Consider the following 25,350-nt stretch of genomic DNA (forward strand, 5'->3'; position numbering starts at 1 on the left):
GCTGGGAGCCGGGCTGGGGTGGGGTGGGGACTAGGTTGGGCCCCACCGGAGCCCCGCCCGCCGCGGCCCCCGAAGCGACAGCACTAACGGCCACCGCGGCCTCTGCCTCATAGAGGGGGCGGGGGGCGCGCGGAGCCCAGCGCGAGCCCAGGCCGCGCGCCACCGCCGCCGAGGACCGCCCCCAGATGCGTCACTTCCGGAAGGCTGGACCACTCCCCTTTCCCGAGGGCGTGCTCGGGCCGGCCTCCGCTGCGCTTGACGTTGCGCGCGCCCTGAGTTGCTATTGGCGGTGAGCTGGTTTTCTGCCGGCGTTTGTCTCTTGCACCTAAGACCCCTGCTTTTCACTTCCTGGGCACCCAGACCTTGGCCATCCCTTTCAGTAGAGTGGGTACTGGTTCTGGTACTGGGAGAGAGTTGCTGGCTTTGAGAGTATAATTCTTGTTCCGTTTAAGTCCTTGAAATATGTGATCTTGGCCAAGTCATTTCGTTCATCTGTATCCCCTGGTGTCATCCACTGAATTGTGGAGTGACTACATGAATAATGTGTTCTAGATCCAGTGGTGGGCTGAGGAGTGTTTAACAACTGGCTGTCCAGGGGAAGAAAGGGAATGTGTGTGTTATATATAAGCACATATTTACCAAAATTTGCTGATATAAAGAATGTATAGCACACAATTTACAAATAATAGAAATATACCATAGCAAACTCCATATGATTGATTTTCACAGAATTCTTTCACTTATTTTTGCTAAATTCTTTATGTATTGTGTGTGTTTGTGTATGCGCACACACATGCCACTGGAGACAGAACTCTGGGCCTTGATAGGCATGAGCTCAACCGCTGGGCTACATCCCCAAGCACTTGCGACACTTACTTTGGTAGCCAAATGTTACAAGGAGTGTAACTGCAACAAGAATCTTGATTGCCATTGTCTTCTGTTAATACAAGAAGGAAATGAAAAAGCAGAAAAATTTGAATTGTCAATGAGGGGAGTAACTTCTTTGCTGAATCAGAAAACAGTTTCAAATAATGGAAGAGTTATTTATTTTTGTGCTGTTCATCATGTTTTGTTGTTGTTGTTGTTGTTATTGTTTTTTTGTTTGTTTGTTTGGTGCCGGGGATTGAACTCAGGGGTACTCCAGCACTGAGCCACATCCCCAGCCCTATTTATTTTATTTTATTTATTTATTTTTTTAAATTTAAAGCAGGGACTCACTGAGTTGCTTAGTGCCTCATTAATTGCTGAAGCTAGCTTTGAACTCTAGATCTTTCTGCCTCAGCCTCTTGAGCCTCTGTGATTACACGTGTGTGCCACCTTCCCCAGCTTGTGCTATTCATAATATTACAGACATAAACATAAAGTTTAAATCTGAATTATTAACATATTCTTCATCACTTAAAAAAAGGTTTTTTTAGTTGTAGTTGGACACAATACCTTTATTTTATGTATTTATTTTTTATGTGGTGCTGAGGACCGAACCCAGCGCCTGGCATGCTAGGCGAGAGCTCTACCACTGAGCCCCACCCCAGCCCCATCACTTTCTTAAGTCCAGATAAATAAACAAAACAGTAATAAAGCACTTGCCCCATGGTTGGCTTCAGTCTATCAACCTGACCTTACTAGACACAGAGGAAGACAGGATCTGTAACATATCTTATTTATGTGGTAGTTTAATCATACAGATACAAGGAATATAATACCAAAAGTGTAGGTAAAATTATTAGGAAGTGATGAGATTGGAGAATTTATTACCTTTATTTTTAATATAATTCAATCATGTATGTCTGTATGTATTTATGTTTTGCTGTGCTGGGGATCAAATACAGGGCCTTGCACATGGTAGGCAAATGTTCTACTACTGAGCTATATCCCTAACTCTCCAAATTTCTATAATTTAATTTCTTTTCTTTCTTTTTTTTTTTTTTAGCACTGAATCAAACCTAGTCAAGCATTGTACCACTAAGCTATATCCCCAACCATTTGGATGGAGGGGATTAAACCTAGTGATACTCTATCACTGAGCTATTCCCCCCTTTTATTTTTTATTTTGAAACAGGGTCTTGCTAAGTTACCCAAGCTGGCCTCAAACTCGAAGCCTCCTGCCTCATCCTCCCAAATCACTGGGATTACAGGTATGTATCACCATGCCCAATTTATAATTTAATTTTTACCAGTGGCTATGTTTAACATAGCTATGTTTACAAAATTCTGAACATTTTTAAAAATATTTTTTAGTTGTAATTGGACACAGTGTCTTCATTTTATTTATTTTTATGTGGTGTGAGGATCAAACCCAGCACCTCTCATGTGCTAGATGAGTGCTCTACCGCTGAGCCACCCCAGCCCCAAATTCTGACATTTTAACAATTGATTTTCAAGAGCTGATAGGGGCCTGTTTACAACCACTATACCTTAGTTTTCTCATCCTTGGCAAGGATGTTATGAAGACAAGACAAGATCAAGCTTATTGTGTAAGGTGAGACTTGAACTCATTGCAATTGTCCCTGTGGAAGACATTGAAATTTATAAGGGACAAAGAGGAAGGATCAACCAGCAGAATTTATCCGACTTTATTACCTGAAGGGGCATTAAGGGGAAGAGGATGGAGGATTGGTGATAAATCCTGCAGCTAGAGAGACCTTTTCAAAATGGAAATGTATTCTTAATCTGTTATAATTGTTTTCCTGTTGTTCTTAGGCTAAAGACAAAACTCCTTAAGGGCCTGAAGGCCCTGTGTGATCCCACACCTGCCTCTCTCTGGCCATATCTCCACCAAGCTGCACCTCTTGTCTGTCCCCTCAGTCCCACTTGCACTGTGGCAATTTCCCACATGTATGGGCATTGTGTAAGCTAAGCCCCTTTCTTGGAAGAATTTTCCCTCTCTTTGTGCTTAGCAAACTTCTGTCCATCTTTGTTTTTTGTTTGTTTGTTTGTTTGTTTTTAAAGAGAGAATGTGAGGAGAGAGAGAGAGAGAGAGAGAGAGAGAGAGAGAGAGAGAGAGAGAGAGAATTTTTTTAATATTTAAATTTAATATGCCAGGCGAGCGTGCTACCGCTTGAGCCACATCTCCAGCCCTTCTGTCCATCTTTGGATTAAACACTCCTCACTGCACCAGAGAAATCCCCCTGCCTGGGCCCTTCCTCTTCTCTGAGCCTGAAGACCAGGCATTTGTTTTACTGCATTGTGCATGTGTGATTTGATCTTGTCTTCCTGCCAGGCCCAGTGGCACAGGCCTGTAATCCCAGCAACTTGGGAGGCTGAAGCAGGAAGACTGCAATTTCAAAGCCAGCCTGGGCAACTCAGTGAGACTCTGTCTCAAAAATCAAGAAGGCCAGAGATGTAACTCAGTGCTAGAGCACTCCTGGGTTCAATCCCCAGAACTGGGGGAGGGGGTTAATCTTTACCACCAAACTGTAAATTCTATGAGGACAGAGACACATTTGCTTTCTGCCTTGTGTGGACTCTACAGTGCTAAGGACTGTTCCTGGCAGAGTAGGCTCTTGATATACAGAAATGGTTCTGCAACATTAAGCCTTGAAAAAAGCCTCCTAATACAAATTCATTTTTAATTCAACACCACAAAATCAATACTCTTCCTTGCACATGAAGAAATAAACTGAATCTCAAGTTATTTAGCTAAGGTCACTCTGTACAAAAAGATGTAATAGAGTTCAAAATCAGCTGTCTGACCCAAAAAGGTTTATTCTTTACCCTCTCTTTCCCCAGATCCTTCTCAGATGCCACCCAGTTTTCTAGAGAAATTTCTAGAATACCTGAATACCTAGAATACCCAGAATACTGAAGCCTAAGAAGATCCCTACTATTCTTGACTCTCCCACATTCTGACCCCAGGGATTAGTTAATAGAGGAAAAAAAAAATCTGTGGCTCTGCAGCACCCTCTGCTGTCCAGTCACTTTCTTGGTCCCAGAAGAGGCTGCCTATAGTCAACCATCCCTTGTAATCCCACATGGCGTGGAGAACACAGAGGTCCAAGAGAACACACATGCTCTTTGTAAGGCAGGACAAAGGAATGCTGTCTTTCCCTACTTCCTCAATTGTCCAGGCCTATGTCATAGGTCCTGTAAAATACATTGAGATTAAGCTGTAAGCAAATGATGTGTATCTTTGTATGACTTAGATTTCTGTTTGTTGAGCTGTTTTTACTTTGACGTATAACTTTTTCACTGAGGGCTATAAAAGTGGTCCCTGTACTGGTCATGGTAACTCATACCTGTAATTCCAGCAATTTGGGAGACTGAAGTAGGAGGATCACAAGTTCGAGGCTAACCTCACTAATTTAGTGAGGCCTTGAGCACCTTCGTGAGCCTCTGTCTCAAAACACAAATTTAAAAGGGCATGGGAGGCTAGGTGTGGTGGCACACACCTGTAATCCCAGCTGCTCAGAAGGCTGAGACAGGAGGATTGAGAGTTCAAAGCCAACCTCAGCAACAGCAAGGTGCTAAGCAACTCAGTGAGACCCTGTCTCTAAATAAAATATAAAAATAGGACTGGGGATATGGCTCAGTGGTTGAGTGCCCTTGAGTTCAATCCCCAGTACCCCCCCAAAAAAAATAAAATAAGAAAATAAAAGGGCATGGGGTTATAGCTCAGTAACAAAGCACCCCTGAGTTCATTCCTCAGTACCCAAACAAACAAAAAGTGATCTCTGCAGTGGTAGAGTCTTAGTTATAAGGCTTATGAAGACAGATTTAGAGGATCTAAAAACTGTGTATGTGTGAGTGTGTGTGTGTGTGTGTGTGTGTGTGTGTGTGTGTGTTGCTACCGGCCTCTCAAATGCTAAGCAAGCAGTTTATCACTAATCCACATCCCCAGCTCTTAGAGGGTCTAAAGAAGTTCTGAGGCTCATTTAGTCATTCCAACAATGGGCAAGGCTTTGAGCTGCAATCAATGAGACACAAACCCTGCCCTTCTGGACTTTGTGGCTGCTCTAGTTGAAGTCCTAATCACATCACTGCTTGGATATATATATAACCAAGTACAAATAATTTAACATCCCTGAACAGCCAGGTGTGCTCATATGCACCTGTAGTCTCAGTTACTCAGGAGACTGAGGCAGAAGAATTAGGAGTTTAAGACCACCTGGGCAACATAGCAAGAGGTTGTCTTTAAAATAATAATAATTAAACAGCTCTGAATCTGTGTTTCATTTGTAAAAGTAGGTTAGTCATAATCCACCATTGACAGAGCTCTTGGGATTAGATAAAAATTTACACACAGAGGTGGTTGATAAATTCTAAAGCATTATAGAAATATTAACTGTTTTTATAAAAAGATTCTTAGGAAAAAAATTGTGTTAACTTACCATTAGGAGTATTTTTTTGACCCTCAATTAATGCCACTGTAAGAAAATGGGTTGCTGAGCTTGATGGTGCATACCTGTAATCCCAGCTACTCCAGAACCTGAGGCAGAAGGATCCCAAGTTTGAGACCAGTCTCAGGAACTTAGTGACTCTCAAAAATAAAATTTTAAAAAGTCAGGAGGAGCTGGGAATGTGATTCAGTGGTAGAATACTTGACTGGCATGCTTGAGGCCCTGGGTTCCATCCCCAGCTTTGCAAAAATAAATGTATAAATAAGAATAATAAAAGTCTGGAGTTGTAGCTCAGAGAAGAGCACTTGATTAGTTTACACAAGGCCCTGGGCATTCCGGTACTGAAAAAAGAAGGGAATGGGTCACTTGCCCCCCTTCTTCCCTTTCTCTGTCAGCACACAGAATTAGAAAGGCCAAGGAAAGAACTATGGATGTGCAGTTCAGCTTTCTGTTCCTAGATATGCCACTAACTGGCATGGTGTCCTTGAAAATATCACTATCCTTTTAGGGTTTTCATTCCCTTATCTGTTAAAGAGATGTCTAAATTATGGGCCAAATGGTCTCATTCTGACATGTAGAGATTCTCCTGGGGGCTTGCCCTCTAGCCCCCTTCTCTCCCATACTCCTTACATCTCCACTGATTTTCCACAGCAGACTTATTTGTAGAGCCACCCATAAAGCAAGGAAAGTTTTTAGCAACCATCAACCATCATTTCCTACATACACTCAGTGATCTTGGTCATCAAACGTTGACAGTGGGGCATTGAAAAGAGAAGAAGCCAAGAGACGGTCTATACAAGTAGGGCCAGGTTGCCTGGTGAAGTGGGAAGCACATCGGCAATGCAGAGATGATGGAAGAGAGAGCAAGTGGCAGGAGGCAGAAACTATGGCTTCCTCCAAGAATTCACTCCCTTCCAGATCCCAGGAGGTTGCCTCAGGTGGCCCTGACTCTGGGTTCCCAGTTATTGTGTCCAACAGGGGGAAGGATGTGAGGTATAAGAAAACTGGGAAGAACTAGAAAGACTAATCACAATTTTCATGAAGAGAGGAAGAAAGCAGGGCTTAGGATGATAAAGTAAAGGTAGAAGAAATGGAAGCAAAACTTTGTTCACTCTTTCCCCTGCTCTGCACCCCAATGCTGCTGTGCCTGTTAACTCTGTAGACAGGAGAAGGAAGACCTAGGTCAGGAAGGAAGACCTGGGTAAGGCCCCAGCTCTGTCATGAACAACAGTATGCTCCTAAGGAAGTGCCTTCAGTTCTCTGGGCCTAGAGTTAACTCCTCTGTCAGAGGTGCTATTATGGTCCTTGAGGCTGAGTACTGGGGGGATCGTGGTGGTTTGATTGGGAAGAGTTGGGGAGTCAGAGTTCTGGGTTCAAGTTTCATTTCAAAATGAGTTGTGTAATCTGGGGTGGGGCATTGTCTCTGATCCTCAGCGTCTGCACCTGTGAGATGAGGATAAGGCTATCCACCATACACGATTATGGGGCAGAATTCATCGAGATTATGTATAGAATAAACATGTAATAAACTGCCACAGTCTATTCAAAGGCTGATCATGGTTATATTGAGCTCTTTTTTCTATCCTTTCCACTCCCAATCTCAAAATCCAGTTAAGCAGCACGGTGTCAGGGGGGTGCACACAGCCAGAGCAGACTGCCAGGAGATGCAGCCTGGCCCTTATCATGCCTGTTGCAATTGCTGCCAGGAGGCCCAGTGGAGCAGAGGGGTGGAGAGAGGGGCACGGGCTCACTCGTGGTTGCTATGGCACCCCATCCTGGATTTGCCCATCTCTCCTAATGGAGCAAAGGGCAGAGGGAGGAGAGAGAGAACTTCTAGTCCCTTCCCCTCCCCTCTCTCTCTCTCTCTCTCTCTCTCTCTCTCTGAAGCAGATGTGGGGTGGGGGTGGGGGGAGACTGGGTACTGGATCAGAGCAAGAGGAAAGAGTGATATGCCAGGATTAAAAGGGTTTGAGATAGGGGTCACACCGAGAGAGCAGGGGCAGGGCCCCCATACCTACATCCAGGAGCCAGCCAGCTGATGACGTTAGAAGGAAGAAAACAAGCGAGACAGTGCCAGAGAGAGAGAGAAAGAGAGAGAGAGAGAAACAGAGAAAGAGGGAGAGAGAGAGAGAGAGAGAGAGAGAGAGAGAGAGAGAGAGAGAGAGAACAGAGAGAGAGGGAGAGACAGGGAGAGAGAGAGAGAGAGAGAGAGAGAGGAGAGGAGACCTGGAAGCAGCCAGCCTTTGCCTGGGATCTCCTGAGCAACTAAATCCCCAGGCAGCCTGTTCCCCAGGGTCTTGAGAGCAGCCCAAAGAATGGGTACCTGGGCAATGATGATGCCCTCTCTTGCATGGCGGCTGCTGGGCTGCTGTTTCCTCTGCAGCTGGGCTCTGGGGGATCCGAGGCCCCTCCGCTCTCTTCCTCCACTACCCTCCCAAGCCAAACCAAGAACTATGCCCATGTGGGTGGCCTCACAGGGGGCTGAGGCAGCCCTGGCTTTTCTTTACTCCGGAGATGCCCAACAGCTATTGGGGGCTAATTGCAGTGAACGCTATGAAGCTCTTGGAGCAGAAGCCAGATCAGGGCTCCCCCAAGTTCTACAGAGGGCAGCAGGTACTCTTGCCCAGGCTGCCAATTTTCTCAACATGCTGCTACAAGCCAATGACATCCGGGAGTCCAGTGTGGAGGAGGATGTGGAGTGGTACCAGGCACTGGTCCGCAGCGTGGTGGAGGGGGACCCAAGGGCCTACCGGGCTTTGCTGATCTTTAACCCTCCACCAGGAGCCAGCCATCTACAGCTGGCCCTCCAGGCCACTAGGATCGGAGAGGAGACCATCCTTCAAGACTTGTCTGGGAACATGATGCAGGAAGAAAGCTCAACGGCGGAACCAGACAGCCTTCCCCTGCAGAAACGGGTGCTGACCAATGACCTAAGAAGCCTCAGCAGCCCCAAGTGGCCACAGGGGGATGGGTATGTGGGGGACATACAGCAGGTGAGACTGTCTTCTCCCTTCCTGGAATGCCAGGAGGGCCAGCTCCGACCTGGCTGGCTGATTACACTCTCGGCCACCTTCTATGGACTCAAGCCAGACCTCAGTCCAGAGGTCAGGTAAGTGGGTTTGCATAGGATCTGATGGATTTGTGGGTATGTGGCAGTGGGGACATTAGTCTATCCAGCTGTGCTTGGGACATTTGGCAAGAACATGTGTGTGTGTCTGGAGGGCACAGATGTGTGTGTTTGCATTCAGCTGTGTGTATTTGCAGCCAACTCTGTGAATCTATAACTATCTGTTAACACACGCAGGTGTGAGTGTACATACTGAGTACGAATCAGTCCATTTATGCTTCTTTATCTTGGTATTTGTATTTATGTTCTTGAGCATATGAATGAATGCCTATGAACTTATGTATGTACAGGAAGGTGTGCATATGTAGGAACACATCTAGATGTAGATATACACACTTGTGGGGTATAGAGGTGTGTGGATATAGACAGGCATCAGACTTGACCCTCAGGTCTGAGGAGTGGATGTGAAAGGCAGGAGGGGGTGCTGGGGATGTGGCTTGCCTGGCATGTGGAGGCCCTGGGTTAGATCCCCAGTGCTGCAAAGAAATTAAAAAAGAAAAGAAAAGAAGGCAAGAAAGGGCTTGGCTTAGGTGACAGTGACAATCCATATATGAGACTTTTCCAAGGAGCCAGGGTGGGCACTCCAGGAGTTAAATCTGCTGTTTGAGTGGAAAGTTATAAGAGAAGGCTTCCCCAGGAGAAAAATTCTTGGGCAGGGGCTTGGAACCAATACCCTTTCTATCTGGGGTGCCAGGGTCATTCCCAAGGCCAATTTTCTTACACTGAGCAGGCCCCAACTGTCCTGCCTGTCCTGACCCAGGAGCTTGTGATACTCCTCCAAAAACTGACTGCTCTCTGAGCTAGAGCAAGGGGCTTGGGAGTCGTGTTGGGAAGGGGGCAGCAAATGAACACAGTACTACGAGGCATTCAACAATTAACATTGCTTTTCTAGTTCAGTGTCCCCATTCGTTGTTCTCAGCAGAGTCCCCCTCCTTCAGGAAGGCGGATGGCTCTTTGCCAGCTCTCTCCTCACTCAACCCAGAGCAGGGATTGGGGAATTGCTGGGCCAGGCAGCTCCAGTTTAGGGCTCCTCCTTTTGCTGTGATCAGTTCAGAACTACGCAGAGTGGGGGTAGGGGTAACAGCCTTGCTGCTTGTGTATGTGTATACATGCAAAGTGGAATTGTGCAAATCCCTTTCAGACAGATAGATTCTCAGAGCCCCAGCTCCTGCATGTCCTGGCATGCCCCCACCCTTTACTCATTGACAGAAATTGTAAAATGATAAGATGTTGAAAAGTGGAGGGGTGGGGGAACAACCCAGTGGAAGGAGTTTGTTGCCACAGAGAACAGAGCACTGGAGAAGTGGAATCCATGTGTGCCCTCCTTCTATGCTGCAGCCATTGTGCTGAAGTTTGCAAAGAATACATTGCCCCACAGTCTAGTACCCAAGTATCTATGCTCACCTTGACATTCATCACTGTGCTCCTAATTGCTAATTCACTGCCCTAGGGGGCAGGTGCAGATGGACATAGATCTCCAGGGCGTGGACATCAATCAGTGTGCAAGTGGCCCAGGCTGGTACTCTAATACACACCTGTGTGATCTCAACAGCACCCAGGTAAGGATAAGGAGGGTGAAGGGGCCTCTAGATCCTGCCTCCCTGCCCTTTGCCCATCACTGCCACCACCCAGCTCCCAGAAGCAGCTGACAAAGCCAACCCAGCATCTCAGGGCTTCAGGGAAGTCCTTAGTGATTGGCAGAGGTGAGATGCCAGTCTTTTATTAAAAGTGAGATCACGTATGACCTATCCCTTTACCTCCCAGCCTTCGCCCCCCAGGAAACTATCCCTCATGCCTCTCAGTGTGTCTCCCTGCCTGCCCTCCTTCCTGGTGCTCATTGCTCCAGAGCTACTTCTGAGCCTCCATTAATCACCTTCTTTCCTTCCTCTGGATCACATACTGCATGTCAACACAGCTCTGAAATCCTCATGGCCACAAAGGATACTCCATCTGTGTTTGTCAAAATAAATGGAATTGCTGGTTGGGTGACGAGCAATTGGGACTGGTGTGGGGGATGGACCCCAGGCCAGACCCAGGCAGAGTCAAAGCCACAGGCACAGGTACATCAAGATGATGGACATCACTGGCTGGCAATCCTGCAAGCCCAATACTGGGAGGCCAGGAAGCCAGTGAAGTTGTCCACTCTATGGGTTACACCAAGTTCATGCTTGTTTCTGAGCTGTACTGAAGCCAAGGCAAGCTTTGCAGCATGTTGGGTGGGTGGACATATTGCTCTGGACACACAGGTGGCCCTATTGCTCTTCAGGGACATGTGTTTGGACCTAGAAGAATAGAAGGAATTGAACCCGGGGCCTCTCACATGCTAAGCAAGCACTCAGTTCATTTTTTAACCTGGCCACATTCACTTCCCTGGGTATACATTTATCTGATTGTGCAGACTGGGCTGGGTGTGGTGGCACACACCTGTAATCCCAGTGACTAAGAAGGTTCAGACAGGAGGATACAAATGTTAGGTCAGCCTCAACAACTAAGTGAATACCTTAGTGAGACCCTGTCTCAAAGGAAAAAAGAAAAAAGAATGGAGGGCTCAGTGGTAGAGCACTTGCCTAGCATGTGTGAGGCACTGGGTTCCATCCTCAGCACCACATAAAAATAAATAAAATAAAGGTATTGTGTCCATCTACAACTAAAAATAAATTATATAAAAAAGGACTGGTGATGTGGTGGCTCAGTGGTAAATCCCCTCTGGGTTCAATTCCCAGTAAATAATAATAATAATAATAATAATAATAATAATAATAGAAAATGTTTGTGCAGACTGTGGCAGGAACAGAGCATGTTCCAGTGGTCCAGGCAAGAGGGGAAGCTGGGCCTCAATTTCATAAGCACCTAGGTGAGGTCAGGAGCTACATATAGAATCTCCTAAGGCTAACTCCTTCCTTTGCCCCACTGATGTCTGTTCTCAGCAACTCTCCCCAACAGATCTGACCTCATCCACGTGCTCATCTTCTCTGCCAGACTCTGTTCCCTGCTGGGCAAACATCAATGGGTGGAGGTAGAATAAAGGACTGGCCTTGGCATCCCACCAGCCTGGCATTAGGCCGGCATTAGGGCCAGCGAAAGCAGTTCTGTGCCCAAGCCAGATGGCCCCTGATGAAGAAAGCTGCTCCACCACAGGGAGCCTTTTCAGTCCACCTGTGTATCAAAGAGGGTGGATGATGGGGACCCTTTGAAGCAGCACAGAGGCAGAGCTCTGTGGCTCAGAGCTCTCTGCTTCCACTTCCCCCCTGGTACCTTGCCCTAGCAACCTAGGAAGCTCCTGTCACTGCCAGACTAAACAAAAGGGTGATCTATCTCATACTTATTGCTTAGGGTCTCTTTGAAAAAGGGCAACAGTAGGGGGGAAGAGAGGGGTTCCAAAGAAGAAAAGCTCTCCTCAGGAAGAGCCTCTGGTGGGATCTCCAAGAGTAGATCCAAAAGTCATAGACAAGGAGCTAGATGCACCCTCTAACGCCTCCCTGAAGACCCCATATAAATACATATTTATCATCCTCACAGTGTGTCCCCCTGGAGAATCAGGGCTTTGTTCTTGGCCGCTACCTCTGTCACTGCCGACCTGGATTCTATGGAGCAAGTGGCTTTGGGGGTAAGTACAGTGAAGACCAGGTAGGTTTTTACAGGTTAGACTGGTGAGGAAACGTGAGGAGGAAAGGCAGTTTGAGGATCCTGGGAGAGAGCTTGTGGGGCAAAAGCAGAAGGTCAAGAGAAAGCAGGGGATGGCAGCAGGATTTTGTGAGGGCATCTGCCTTCTAAGAATGAGCCTGAACATGTAGGTATGTTGAAATCTGGCTTCCCAATGAGCCCTAACCTCTTCCTGTTACCACTTCCTGGTACCTCTTTCTGGTATCACCTCTTCCTATTACCCTGCCCTCCCCAGGGAATACCTACTCCCTCGTGTCCCTGGGACCACAGACCATAGAAGGGCAGGGCAACCACCAGGACAGAAGGCTAGGATCTCAGGATGCTCCAAACAAGCCCCTATCTCTGCACCTATTTTGCTCTTTACAGGGTTAGAGGAAAGTGCCACACAGACTACCAGCCAATTTGGGTCTCCACAAGGCAGCTTGGGGAGGCTGCTGAGGTGTCAGCCATGTTCCGAGGGCTGCACCAGCTGCATAGATGCCACACCATGCCTGGCAGAGGAGGCCCCAGCACTGCGGGCAGCAGTACTGGCCTTCCAGACCTGCTGCATGCTGGCCGTCTTCCTGAGTATGCTGGTCTCCTACCACTGCCGCTGGAGCAAGGCAAGGAAGGCCCTGCCGCTCTCTCCTGCACACTCATCCTACCCATCCCTAGTCCAGACATGGGTCTACTTACGACTAGAACTCGGGAGAATGGGCCAATCTTAATTCTAAACCTAACTCACTATATGACATTAAGCAAGTGACCTCCTTACCTTAATCCTTTTTCCTTACCTGCAAAATGAAGGCACTGAACTTAATTCAGCAAATGCTTGTTGAATATATATGCTAAGCAAATCATTGCCTAGGCACTAGAGGAAGAGATCTGGACCCTCCTGGAGCGTCTGGTTTAATGGAGGACGCACTAAAATGACAGCACAGTGAGACAGGGGCAAGGAAAAGGCTGCTGTCAGTTGCTATGGGAGCTTGGAGAAGGGATTGGTATCCTGCCAAAGATGGCATTGGAAGCACTTTCTGGAGAATGTGACATTTGAGTGAAGCTTGAAGGTTAACTGGATACTTGTTGGGCAGAGAAGGTTTATTCCATTCCAGACAATGGGGCAGTGTGACTCAAAGCTCGGAGGAATGCAGGAGATCCTTCCTATCTCCAACAACCTCTGATTTGAGCTCAGAGTGGGACTGGGTGGGGAGCATAGGACTGCAGGAAGCCATGTGAAATCTTGGCCATAGCCAGGCTTAGTACCATGCAGCTGAGAGCGTAGGTAGTGGGAGTGCAGATGAGGCTCGGGACAGAGGGTGGAGTCAGTCTAGGGTGAAGCCTTGCCCTAGGCCCAGAGTGACCCCTAAACAGACCCACAACCTTCCAATACCATCATCCACGCTCCATCCCCCCACTGCCCTGCTCACAGGCCTCTCTTTTTCCATGGGTTCACAGAGAATCCGGGCATCTGGAGTTGTCCTGTTGGAAATCATCCTCTTTGGATCCCTGCTTCTCTACTTTCCTGTGAGTCTGTGGCCAACAGCTAACCCCACCTCCCAGGATCCTCCACAGCCCCAACCTGGCATCCTCCAAACCATAAAGCCCTCAGAGGATTCAGAGACCTCCAATTACCCAGGCTGGTCTAGTGAGCTCTGGAGCCAAACAGCCTCAGGCTTAAAAAAGCTCCATGATCTGCTGTGGTGATTTAGGAAAAGTTACTTAACTTCTTTGATACTTAAGCTACTCCTCTGCAGAATGGAGATGATGATGCCTCTATTGCAGGGCTCTTGGGAGGATTAGCCGTGTGTGTTGCACAGAGCCCAGCACAGCAGTAGTGCAGTGGAGAGCAGCTCCTCTTGTTCCCTTCCCACCAGGTCTTCATCCTATACTTCAAGCCCAGTGTGTTCCGCTGCATTGCTCTTCGCTGGGTTCGGCTGCTGGGTTTTGCCATCGTCTATGGGACCATTATACTCAAGCTTTATAGGTAGGGCCCGGGAAGACCTTGCTCTCACACTGCTCTCCTAGGTCACCTGGGCTCATTCATGCAATGGAGTTTTTCCAAATCAAACCCTTACCAGCTCCACTCTGCTCTGCCCCCATCATTCACCCTCCCCCACATGTAACTTTTTGGGGAAACCATGGAAAGAATAGGACACACAAATGTGTAGCAGGGAGGGCAGCTACAACAGAGGTCAGGGATCTGGCTGCCATCCTCAGCCCCCAGCTTCCACGTATGTCCTTACTCTTGCAGAGTGCTCCAGCTGTTCCTGTCTCGCACAGCCCAGCGGGGCCCACACCTGAGCAGTGGGCACCTCCTGCAGCGCTTGGGGCTGCTCGTGCTGCTCGTGCTGGGTTTTCTGGCCATGTGGACAGTGGGCGTCCTGGAGCGAAGCATCCAGCACACACCTTTGGTGACTCGAGGTCACACTCTCACTGGCCGCCACTTCTACCTCTGTCACCACGACCGCTGGGACTACATCATGGTTGTGGGTGAGCTGCTTCTTCTGAGCCCAACCTCATTCTGGCCCCTGGCTCCATACCTCCAGGGTCCTCTTGTGCTGGTCCTCCCACCCTGTGCCCAGACCCTGGGCCCAGGCTTCTCAGCATGCCCTGTGGAGACAGGAGCAGCAGGCTGCTGAGGTGGTGCCACCCTGTCCCTTTCACTGCCTCACAGCTGAGATGCTGCTGCTGTGCTGGGGCAGCTTCCTCTGCTACGCCACCAGGGCTGTGCCCTCGGCCTTCCATGAGCCACGCTACATGGGCATTGCCCTGCACAACGAGCTGTTGCTTTCGGCTGCGTTCCACATGTCCAGGTGAGGACAGGCCCAACTACCTGGGGCTCCTCCCACCTTGATGCTACTCCTCCCCTCCCATCCAATGATTGTCCTTGCAACACTGCTATGCCACAACAGGATGAGGAAGGGCCTCTCCATACCCCTTCTGCACCCCATGCCTCACCCAGGTGAGAGGCAACTACCCAAAAGGAAGTTTGTCCCCTTCTAATTCCTGTCCCCTTCCTAAGACACCCCTCTAGTACCCCCAATATATATTTTCCAACGCACCCTCACTTCTCCCTGCCTTCTTCCTCACTCAGCCATTTGAGCAGTAGGTCTGTTGTATGCCCATGGGGACCTGGCCCTGTGGTGGAGGCAGAATCAACCCACAAGGTGATCCTGACAAGTCACGGAGCACGATTCTGTTCTGCACACTAGGCAGTCTAAGAAGGCGAGCTGGAGCAACCTGGGAGGGCTTCTTCAGAGGTGGGATTAATATGAGCTGTGCCCTGGCCTTCCACTATCTGGGAGAGGGCAGGAAGAAGAGCACCTTCCTCAACCATGGAGCTCTGGGCTGGGGAGAGGAGTCTTCCAGGTGAGGCCAGGAGGCCACGCCCACCTGCACTACAGATCACCCCCCTCCTATTCGGCCCCCAGGTTTGTGCTGGTTCCGTCCCTGCACCCAGACTGGACTCTTCTTCTCTTCTTCTTCCACACCCACAGCACAGTCACTGCCACACTGGCTCTGATCTTCATCCCCAAGGTGAGGTGTTACCCCTCTGCATGAGGCAGACCCTCCCCTTGATAAGAGCACTGTAGATCTGCCATCACTACGCCCTCTCCAGGTCAGGGCAAGGATGACAGAAGGTGCTAGAAGTGAGGGAGGAGAAAGATATTCTCTGCTCCAGTTCTTGGGCAAAGGAAATAAGTGCTAGAGCTGGAGAGGGTCCCTTTATCCACAGGTGGAAGGCTGGTGGCCTCTGAAAAATCTGCTTGGAAGTAGTTACAAAGAGGCAGGTGGGGAGCTGAAGGACATAGCTAGGGATTGCCGGGGCAGGAGGGTGGGATTGCCATGGTCTCAGCTACAGAAGAGCAGAGAGGATGAGGAGGAGTTACATGCTATAGATCCTTAGAATTTCTAATCAGAGGAGGGATGAAGAACACAAAGTAAAGATGTATCCCACAGGGCAGGTGAGAGTAGGAGTCAGCAGGGAGCTACAGTGAGCTGTGCCCTGGCCTTCCACAAGCAGCTACATGAGCATGATCTCTTCCCCCATGCACACCCACCCTGGCTAGTTCCTGAAGTCAGGGGCTCCTCCCCGGGAGGAGATCTTGGATGAGGTGTATGAAGATGAGCTGGACCTGCAGCGCTCAGGCTCCTACCTCAACAGCAGTATCGCCTCAGCCTGGAGTGAGCGCAGCCTGGACCCTGGAGACATTAGGGTAGGTGCCACCTACCTCCTTGACTTCTTTGATACCAGCTCTTAAGGTTTGGGCAGAGGCTGGGTACAGTGGTGCAGGCCCATAATCCCACCTGTCTCAAAATACAAAATAAAAAGGGCTGGGAATGTAGCTGAGTAGTCAAGTGCCCCTGGGCTCAATCCCCAGTATTTGTGTGTCAGGGAGCCTGGGCAGAGGTAGCATTGTGTGACACTGTGTGACACTCAGGTTCCCTCCCCAAAGGTTCCCCACCCTTCAAGACTGCCTTCTCCCTTCTCCAACACAGCCCTAAAAACTGACTCTTCTGACTCTATTCAAATGAGGCTATATAGCACCCAAGTAGAAAGACCCAAAACCCAGATCTTGGAGGCCCAGGCCCAGGCCACGCAGCAAACTGGAGGAACAACTGAGTGGAGCCCTAATACTTCTTGTCTTCATCATGGTGGGCAGATAAGAAACCCCTTGGTACCCAGCAAAGCAGGCTGGTTGGTGACCTAAGGGTCAGCTGTGGGGTTGGGCAGTTCAGGCAATGAATGGCCATCAGGATTTCCACACCAGAATTCCTTCCTGGGACCTAGTAGATCTTGAAGAAACAAAGTTCTTTCTGGGCTTATCCTGGAAGATCATTCTATTCTAATTTTTCTGCTCAAGGGGAGCATTATATGCACAGGAACCATAAGAAGAGGCTTGGTGGGGAGGAAATAAGGAGACCCAGGGGTTTTATAAAACCTAAGGTACAGGAGCCATCCTGGGAAACCATTTTGTCCATCCCCTCCACTCCACTGAGGCCCACCTACACTTTACTTGTTTACAGTCTTGCAAAGGAGAATCTTCCACCTCTTTACTCCCTTCTCATCCAATTGCCTCTGCCTGTTTCCCCATGTCCTCCTAACCCTTTTAGCTTCTGACCCCTCTCAGGCAAAGACTCCCATCGAGCTGGGAGGTCAGGGAATGTAGACATGCTTTGCCACAACCATGCCACACTCGCTTCCCACTTTATGGAACATAATTGTGCTCCCCTTGTGCTGGCTCAGGGGAGAAACTGAGCATAACAGACATGCAAAGCCCCAGATCCATCATTTCTATCTAAACACAACATTTTTTGATGCACTAGTTCCATCAAGCTCATAATCCTCTTAAGGACAAAAACACTGGTCAGTCAGGTAGCATCACTTTTTAGAAGATGCAAAGGCTCAGAGACGTCAAGAAAATAGCTTTAAGGCCCAAATGGGTTAGCAGTGTCAAATCCATTTTCTGTTCACCATGTTGGTAATTTCCCACCAGATCACAGTGCCCCGGAGAATGGAGGGCACTATAATCCCTGGGTATTTAATGGATCCAGCTCAAAGAAGATTGGTACTGGTCTTGTAGGAATGGAGTGGTGAATCTCAGAGTCTTAGAAGCAGGGAAGGGACATATTTAATGGAAAAGAGATGCCCAAAGAAGTCTAAATAAGGACCAAGGGGGAGACCAGTCAGGGATTGCTCAGTCTGTACATCTCAATAACAGCTCAATGGCAGGTCTGCTCTCCTTGTTCCTTTCCTCAGAAGGAGCTGAAGAAGCTCTATGCCCAGCTAGAGGTCCGCAAGACCAAGGAAATGGCTGCCAATAACCCCCACCTGCCCAAGAAGCGTGGCAGCTCCCGCCAGGGGTTGGGTCGCTCCTTCGTGAGGTACCTGGCTGAGTTCCCTGAGGCCCTGACCAGGCAACACTCCCAGGATTCAGGCTCCCTGGGCCACGGCAGTCTGCCTGGCTCCTCCCGCCATCGGCTCTGCAGTTCTAGCCTGCAGGAAGCAGAAGGGCCACCAGCCCTGCCCAAGTCCTGCAGCACCTATGACCACCAAAGGGAGCAGGACCCACCTCTCCTTGACTCCCTGCTGAGGAGGAACCTATCCAAGAAGGCCCCTCGGGTGGAGAGCAGGGAGTTGATGGAAGGGCCCTCTGCCCTGGGCTACAGGTCAGCCAGTGCCCATAACCTGACGGTTGGAGAGAGGGTCCCCAGGACACGGCCCACTTCCCTGCAGAAGTCCCTCAGTGTTGTAGCTGGCTCTAGGGAAAAGGCCCTGCTTGTGGCCAGCCAAGCCTATTTGGAAGAGACCTACCTGCAGGCAAAGGAAAGAGAGGAGCAAAAGAAGGCTGAGGCAGCCATGATGAGCCCAGCGCGGAGACCATCAGCCAGGAGGCTGGAGCCGGCTCGAAGGGCCCCCCTATCAGCTCCACCCTCCCCTGCCAAGAGCAGCAGTGTGGGCAGCTCTCACATCTCTGGGAGGCTTCATGAAGAGGCTGGTAGGAAGCTGCCTCACCCACCCATCAGGCACCAGGTCTCCACACCCATCCTGGCCCTGTCTGGGGCCTGCCTGGGAGAGCCAAGAATGCTGTCTCCCAACTCCACTCTGACTCCAGCTCTGATGCCACCTCTGGCCCCAACCCCTACCCCTGCCCTGGCACCAGTGCCAGTATCCCCCAAAAGCCCCAACGTATTCACCTATATCTGCCCCTGGGAGAATGAAGAATTGCCAGTCAAGAAAGAAAATGCTGCCCAGGAAGCTCCCTCAGAACCCGAGCGAGGCAGCCACTCCCCCACCCTAGCCACGGCCAGGCTCTGGAGGGCCCTCTCTGTTGCAATAGAGAAAAGGGGAGCTGGGGAACCTGAGATGAACACAGAGGAAGGGTGTCTCCAGGGGGAAGCTGATGATGTGGGTGGGGACAGGCCCAAGATCTCTAAAGCCCACAGCCTCAGGACCCCTGGGCAACAGGCCTCCATGCGCAGCCTAGGCCTGGCTATCAAAGCACTGACCCGTTCTCGGAGCACTTACAGGGAGAAGGAGAATGGGGAGGAAAGTCCAGAAAGGGATAAGGACAAGGCTCCAGTGGAGGGTGCAGGGGCTTCCCCCCAGTCTCCCAGGCTGGGGCAGCCCAAGGCAGTGAGTAAACAGGCTGCCCTGGTCCCCTGCAATGATGAAGAGTCCCTCCAAAACCAACAGAATGCCCACACCAGCAGAATGCTCCAAGTCCGTCACCAGGAAGGCAGCAGAGAACAAGAGGACAGAGGCAGAAGGACATCCCAGGGTCTAGGGGAGCAGAAAGTTGAGAGAATGGGTGAAACAGGGCTTGCCATACTGAGGCAAGTTTCCAAGGACAAAAATGCTGAACAGGCAAAGGCAGCCCCTGTAGGGCGGCTGGAACTGCCTAAAGCTGGCCTCCACCCGCTGGACGGTGCTGACTTCACAGTGGCGGAGGTATGTCCCTGGGAAGTCACTGAGTCACCAACATGTCAGCTAGACAGTAACAACAAGGTGGAAATCTGCCCCTGGGAGGTGAGTGAAGGAGCCCCCAAGAGGGAGGCAGTAATGCAAGAGCTTGAGGACTCCCACGAAGAGAGGGGCAAAGTCCCAGAAAAATCAGAGTCCAAAAGAGTAACTGTCTTCGTTCGGAAAAAGCCAGAGAGGCTGGTGAGGGGCCAGGAGGCAGTGTGTCCTTGGGAGAGTGCCGATCCTGGAGGTCTGTCCCCTCAGTCAGTCCCTCAGGACTCTGACAAAACCAGGGGCAGGTCTGAGGCAGTGGGCAGTGTGGAGGCAAGGAAGGCAGAGAAGGACCCAGGGGAAGCCGTGGACCCAGAGGCTTGTTCACCTGACACTGCCAAGGAAGAATTGTGCTCCCAGAAAGAAAGTGAAAGGGAGGGGGAAATGGCCCAGGAGGTAATGGCGCTCCCCCAGGAAAGGCAAAAAGCTCCCAAGAAAGCAGCCATCTGGAGAGAACAGAAACTGGGTGGAGATCTGGAGTCTTTTTGTCCATGGGAGAGTACAGACTTCCGGGGCCCCTTGGCAGTCTCACTTCAGGTCCCAGAAAGTCTGGGCAATGGTATTGCAGAAGTGTGTCCATGGGAGGCAGGAGATTCACCTTCTAATAGGAAGTCAGAGATCTGTCCCTGGGAGCTAGATGATGAGCTCCCAGGGAAGGAAGCACCAAGTCAGGAGGCAGGAGGAGAATCTCTTCAGGAAAAGAAGAAAGCCCTTGGAAAGGGGAGCTCAGGAGAAATGGGGGAACAAACTGTGAAGGCTGTGCCGACAGTAAGTCCATGGCAGGAGTCAGTGTGTCCCTGGGAGGGCATAGCCCCTGTACAGCCTAGCCCATGTCCAGCCATCTCCTCATCCAAAGCTGGTGACCAACTCTTAAGCAATGGGAACAGCAGAACAATGCAGTTGTGTCCATGGGAAGCTCTTAAGCCAGAGAAAAAGGGAACAACTCCTGCCACAGCAGAAATATGTCCCTGGGAGGTAAATGAAACACAAGACTGGACATTGGGACAGGCACCAAAAAAAGGAGAATCTCAAAAGGACAAGGGGAAAATGCTTGAAAAAGCAGGAATCCAAGAAGTCACAACACGGGAAAAGCTGGAGGCAGTCTGCCCCTGGGAGAGCATGGACCCTGGTAGCTTCCCCCTACAACCAGGTGTTCAAGACACAGAGAGACCCCAAACTATTTTCCAGAGGTCAGGCAGTGTAAGAAGCAAAGCTGCTGAGATCTGCCCATGGGACACGGAAGAGACTCTGGCAGCAGAGAAGACAAAGATCTGTCCCTGGGAAGTAGGTGCTGGAGCAGGAAAGGAAAGGGCTTTGGAAGTTGAGGCCATTAGGAAATTTCCAAAAGATATAGGAAAAATGTCTGCAGATTCTGTACCCAAGGAGAGAACAGTTACCGATTCAAAGAAGCCACAGAGTCCAGGCCTGGAGGTTGCATGTCCCTGGGAGAGCTCGAGTCCAGGAGGCTCCTGTCAGAATTCAGACACTCTGGACACTGACGGACCAAAAGTTCGACTCCAGGAACTGGACCGTGTGGGCTGCAGGCCAGCTGAGGTATGTCCCTGGGAAGTAGAAGAAGCCCTCACCCATGCAAAAGCCAACATCTGTCCCTGGGAGGTGAGTGAAGGAGCTACTGGAAAGGGACTGAATCAAGAGACGGGGAATGAATCAGCAGGGCAGAGGGAGAAAACTCTAGAAAAGGAGAGACTCACTTTCCCTAGAGAAGGCATAGCAAAATGGGAGGCAAAACACCATCAAGAACAGGAAGTTATTTGTCCTTGGGAAGAAAAGGACTTGAAGGAACCATCTGCTCAGACCTCCAAGGTCTCAGACTTGTCCAGCAACACTAGTAGTCAGGTGGCAGAGGGATATTCCTTGGAAGTGAGTGATGAAGCAACACAGAAGGGAGACCTGAGACAAGACCCAAGGACAGACTCCCTCCCAGAACACATGACTCATGAAAAACCTCAAGCTTCAAAAGCAGAATTCATTACTGAAGGTGGAAGAACAAGCAACCAACTATCATCCATCTGCCCATGGGAGAGTGTGGTGCCAGCAGGCTCTTTCTTGCAGCAAGATCATCAGCACCCTGACCAACCTACAGCCAGCTCCCAGAGTCTGCTCAGTGCTGGGAGCAAGGTCGCTGAGGTGTGTCCATGGGATGCTCCTGATCCAGATGTGTATAAACCTGACAGCAGCTCCAAGGCCGAGATCTGTCCCTGGGAGGTAACTGAGAAAATTCCTGAGAAAGGGTCATGGAGACAGGATAGAAAGAGGGAATCTCAAGAGGAGGGAAGAACCCCAGAAAAACTAGAGCCCAAAAGTGTGACAGTCCAGAAAACATCAGAGATAGCTGACTTTGAGAAGCAGGAGGCTGGGGAGAGCCAAGATTTGAGGGGTTTGTCTTCACAATCAGACCCACATGCTTGTGACAGAAGCAAAGGCAATTCTGAGACAGCAGGCAGAGTGGGGGCCAGGGTGGCAGAAGTGTGTCCATGGGAAGTGGAAGAGACTCCCTCTGCCAAGAAAGCAGAGATCTGCCCTTGGGAGGTGGGTAAAAAAGCAGCAGGGGAAGGGGAACTAGAGCAGGGGGTGAGCAGAGAACCACAAGGGCAAGGAGAGGTGTTCCTTGCAAAGGCAGAATCTGGAGGGACTGAAGGACACTTTTCAAAAACAGCAGCAAAACCTGGCAAAGAACAGCTGACAGTCTGCCCTGAGAAAGGCACAGGATCAGGAGAGTTCTTCCCACAGCAAGATGCTCTAGACACCAACCAACCCACAGTCAGTCCCCACGGAGCAAGCAGCATGGGGAGCAAGATAGCAGAACTGTGTCAATGGGAAGTAACAGATCCGGAAGGAAACAAAATAAGAGGCATCATGGCAGACATCTGTCCTTGGGAGGAAACTGGAGCCCTGTTGGAGGAATCTGGCCTCCTGGCTTTAACAGCAACTCAGACAGAAAATTTCCCCACAGCTCCTGAAAAATCATCATGCCTTTTAGTTCATAGACCTCTGGAAAGGTTCCTTTCAGAGAGCAAGAGCTCCCACCCCAAGGTGAGCAAGCCAGTCAGTACTCTTACTCTGGGAGGTATCAGAGAACCACAGGGACCTTCAGGGCTTGGGCCAAAGACCTGCTTAGGCACAGAATCAAGTCTCCAAGAAGGTGAGGCTCAAAGGTCTTCCTCCTTAATGGAAGACCAAGGACAAGTGGCTTCTGAAGCTCAAGATGAAGAACTCACCCCTCTTGTCTATCCTTGGGACTTGGAATAAGCTCTGTCAAGTGAGGTCAAACAGATCTAGCCTTCAGGAACCAAAGTCCTTTCTAAATCTTAGTGTTTCCAAAGAGCTGAATCAAAGACACTTGACCACTTCTAAGAAGGCCAAAGGTCCACTCATTCAAAATAAAACTATCCAAGAAGGGTTCAGCTCAGATCCCAGGGAAAGTCCCACCCATTCTTTGCTTTTAACTTTTCTTCCTGATTGAGGATACAAAGGCTGGACCCTCTACTTCCAGAGACTCCTCCCACCCACCCATCTAACATACTTGACACAAGCTACTGGAGTCTGGATACTCACTCATGTTACTGATGAAAAGAAGTCAACAGTGCCCAGAATAGGGAAACTTAATTCTTCTCTGGAGTCTATAAAAGAGTGATTTTTTTAAGAAACAAAAACCACCCAAGGAATTGGCAACATAGGGACTGTGGAGCCATGTAAGGTTATAAAGTCACTCTACGCAGCTTCAGAAGGTACTTAATTCAAGTTGAGAGATAAACTGGGGGAAAACTAAAAGGACTCAAAACAGGTGCCTAAAAAGCCTTAAGGACCTTGTCTTTTGATTCTGAATCTCCCATTTCTTCTCTCTACCCTGCCTGACTATTGAAATAGAGACAATCAGATACTCTGCCTTCCATGCCAACATCTGGCATCCAAAGTGATATCAGACAAAGAGAATAGAAAAGGAAAAGCAATTTCTCCAGGTCCTCCCCACACTGGGAAAGGTACTGATATCCTTAGTATGCCTCTTGCTAGCTTTCTTGGGTGACCTCCTCCTCTTCCTGACCCAGCTCTTGCTGATCTTCAGAGCTCATCTCACTGGCTCATTCAGTGCTCTCCTCCTAGCCTTTCAACACTATGACTATCCCCTCTTTTGCCAGTGTAACTGGAACCAAAGGAGAAACTGTGGTTCTGATGCAAGAACTGCTTCAAATCACTTACTCAGTAACAAGAGGCCACATCAATCTCCTTCCCAGAGGAACCCTACAAAGGAAAGAGGTCATTTATAGCCAGCATTCCCAACGACTTCTGCACTCAGAAAGAGCAGAACTCCAGGGCAGGTCAGAAGCCAGGATTGAGAAATGGCCTGGTGTTAGGACAAAGGCTACTTTCTTAGGCAGCTCTTTCTTAGCTCTCTCAACAGTCAGAGCTCAGGCTACTCTTGCTTAAGCAGTGCTAGATAACAAAGTGCTGGGATTAGATGATACTACCAAAGGAAAGTGAAGAAGAAGAAAAACATACCAAGAAGTTCTGGAATTGGCAGAGGTGAGGTGGGGTGTGGAAACTGGCAGGCTAATGTGGCAAAACTGTCCGTGGCACTCAAGATGGCAGTAAGCCCCAATCTCTAACAGTACAGGTATAGATGTCATTCATGGGGAGAAAAGACAAAACAAGACCAAATATCCAGGAGGAAAACAATGAGTTTGCATGTAAAGATTCTGGGTAGTTATAGTTTCCAGAAAAAGTAGCAAAGTGCTCCATTTCCAAAAAGGAGCAAAGGAATAGAGTAACCTCCCCTCCTTTGGGGTTCAGAGGCCTTTGTTCCCATATGGAGACCCTCCCACTTACTCTGGCTTTTACAGTAGTAACTTAAATATGTTGTTACTCCATGTCCTGGCTGCTTAGCCCCACAGCTTCAGAGCTTATGTGGACTTTGCCAACTGTGCACCCCAGAGCAATCCTATTGGGTGTGGTATAGCTGGGAAAAGCAAAGTTGCCCCCACATTCAATTTTGTGAAATAAACCATGGGGAGAAGGAATAAAAAATGCTTTTTCTCAACCACTGCAGTTGGCTCTAGCTTATTCCTAATGGTGATTTTCTTTTTCAACAAAGGAACAACAGATAGATAAGATAAAACAAGGCCTGCTCCAAAGTCCAGGGTAATAACACTACAGTCTACAGGACTTCAGGTCATCTGACTAATTCTCTACCAGTATCCAGAAATGTAGCTGACACTGCAGATGGTCTCTGACTGATCCTTCTAGTCAACCCTTCACATCTGGACCATTCGCTCAGCTGGATTTGATCCCAAAGGGAAATGAAAATTGCACTTATCCTCTGGCTCCGGATGGCAGTTATTGCTTGGATGCTATTTAGGATTATCTAAAGACCCCCCAAGACAGATCAAGGGGAATATGTAAAACAGCTTAACTGAAACATTGTTTTTACACATTCAAGAGAAACCAATGTAACTTTTACCCATTAAATGTGCTTTTTTTTGTTTCTCTGTTTCCCTCTCCTGTCAGGATTACATCCCCTTCCTCCGAATGCCCCAGCTATGGATCCTGTTCAAAGCACTTCTCATTTTGCCTTAATCCAGGGCTCAAGCAAATAGGATGCAACCAAACCTCACTTGGGCAGTAATGCTGCAAAGTGATGTACATTTTAAGCCAAAAGGGTCAAGACTAAGTAGTGTGATGAGAGTGGCTGCTTTGTATTATCCCATCAATGC

General features: G+C 49.2%; 1 protein-coding gene and 1 long non-coding RNA gene across 3 annotated transcripts; both read left to right on the top strand.

The window, feature by feature from the left end:
- Positions 1–108: 108 nt before the first annotated feature.
- Positions 109–4,117, top strand: LOC144376050 (uncharacterized). The gene is made up of 3 exons (XR_013436056.1): positions 109–384; positions 2,060–2,135; positions 3,730–4,117. It is a non-coding gene; the product is annotated as an uncharacterized LOC144376050 (long non-coding RNA).
- Positions 4,118–7,242: 3,125 nt separating this feature from the next.
- Positions 7,243–25,121, top strand: Gpr179 (G protein-coupled receptor 179). 2 transcript variants are annotated; one of them, XM_078042134.1, is made up of 12 exons: positions 7,243–7,949; positions 8,118–8,445; positions 9,914–10,022; positions 11,983–12,070; positions 12,493–12,728; positions 13,561–13,629; positions 13,980–14,089; positions 14,357–14,595; positions 14,780–14,918; positions 15,537–15,642; positions 16,176–16,322; positions 17,867–25,121. In XM_078042134.1, the coding sequence occupies exons 1-12, from the start codon at positions 7,652–7,654 to the stop codon at positions 22,889–22,891; spliced, it is 6,894 nt and encodes a 2,297-aa protein (XP_077898260.1). In that variant the 5' UTR covers positions 7,243–7,651; the 3' UTR covers positions 22,892–25,121. The 2 variants fall into 2 exon arrangements, with proteins under 2 accessions (XP_077898260.1, XP_005322013.2); XM_005321956.4 differs by having other exon boundaries at positions 7,243–8,445.
- The last annotated feature ends 229 nt before the right edge of the window (positions 25,122–25,350 follow it).

This window comes from Ictidomys tridecemlineatus, chromosome 3 (assembly GCF_052094955.1).
Source record: "Ictidomys tridecemlineatus isolate mIctTri1 chromosome 3, mIctTri1.hap1, whole genome shotgun sequence".
Classification (NCBI taxonomy): Eukaryota; Metazoa; Chordata; class Mammalia; order Rodentia; family Sciuridae; genus Ictidomys; species Ictidomys tridecemlineatus.

Excerpts from the sequence above, each read along its gene's own strand:
- Gpr179 (XM_005321956.4), top strand. The coding sequence starts at position 7,652 with ATGGGTACCTGGGCAATGATGATGCCCTCTCTTGCATGGCGGCTGCTG. Across the intron at positions 12,071-12,492 it reads TGGAGCAAGTGGCTTTGGGG|GGTTAGAGGAAAGTGCCACA; the intron begins GTAAGTACAGTG and ends TGCTCTTTACAG. Across the intron at positions 15,643-16,175 it reads CTCTGATCTTCATCCCCAAG|TTCCTGAAGTCAGGGGCTCC; the intron begins GTGAGGTGTTAC and ends CACCCTGGCTAG.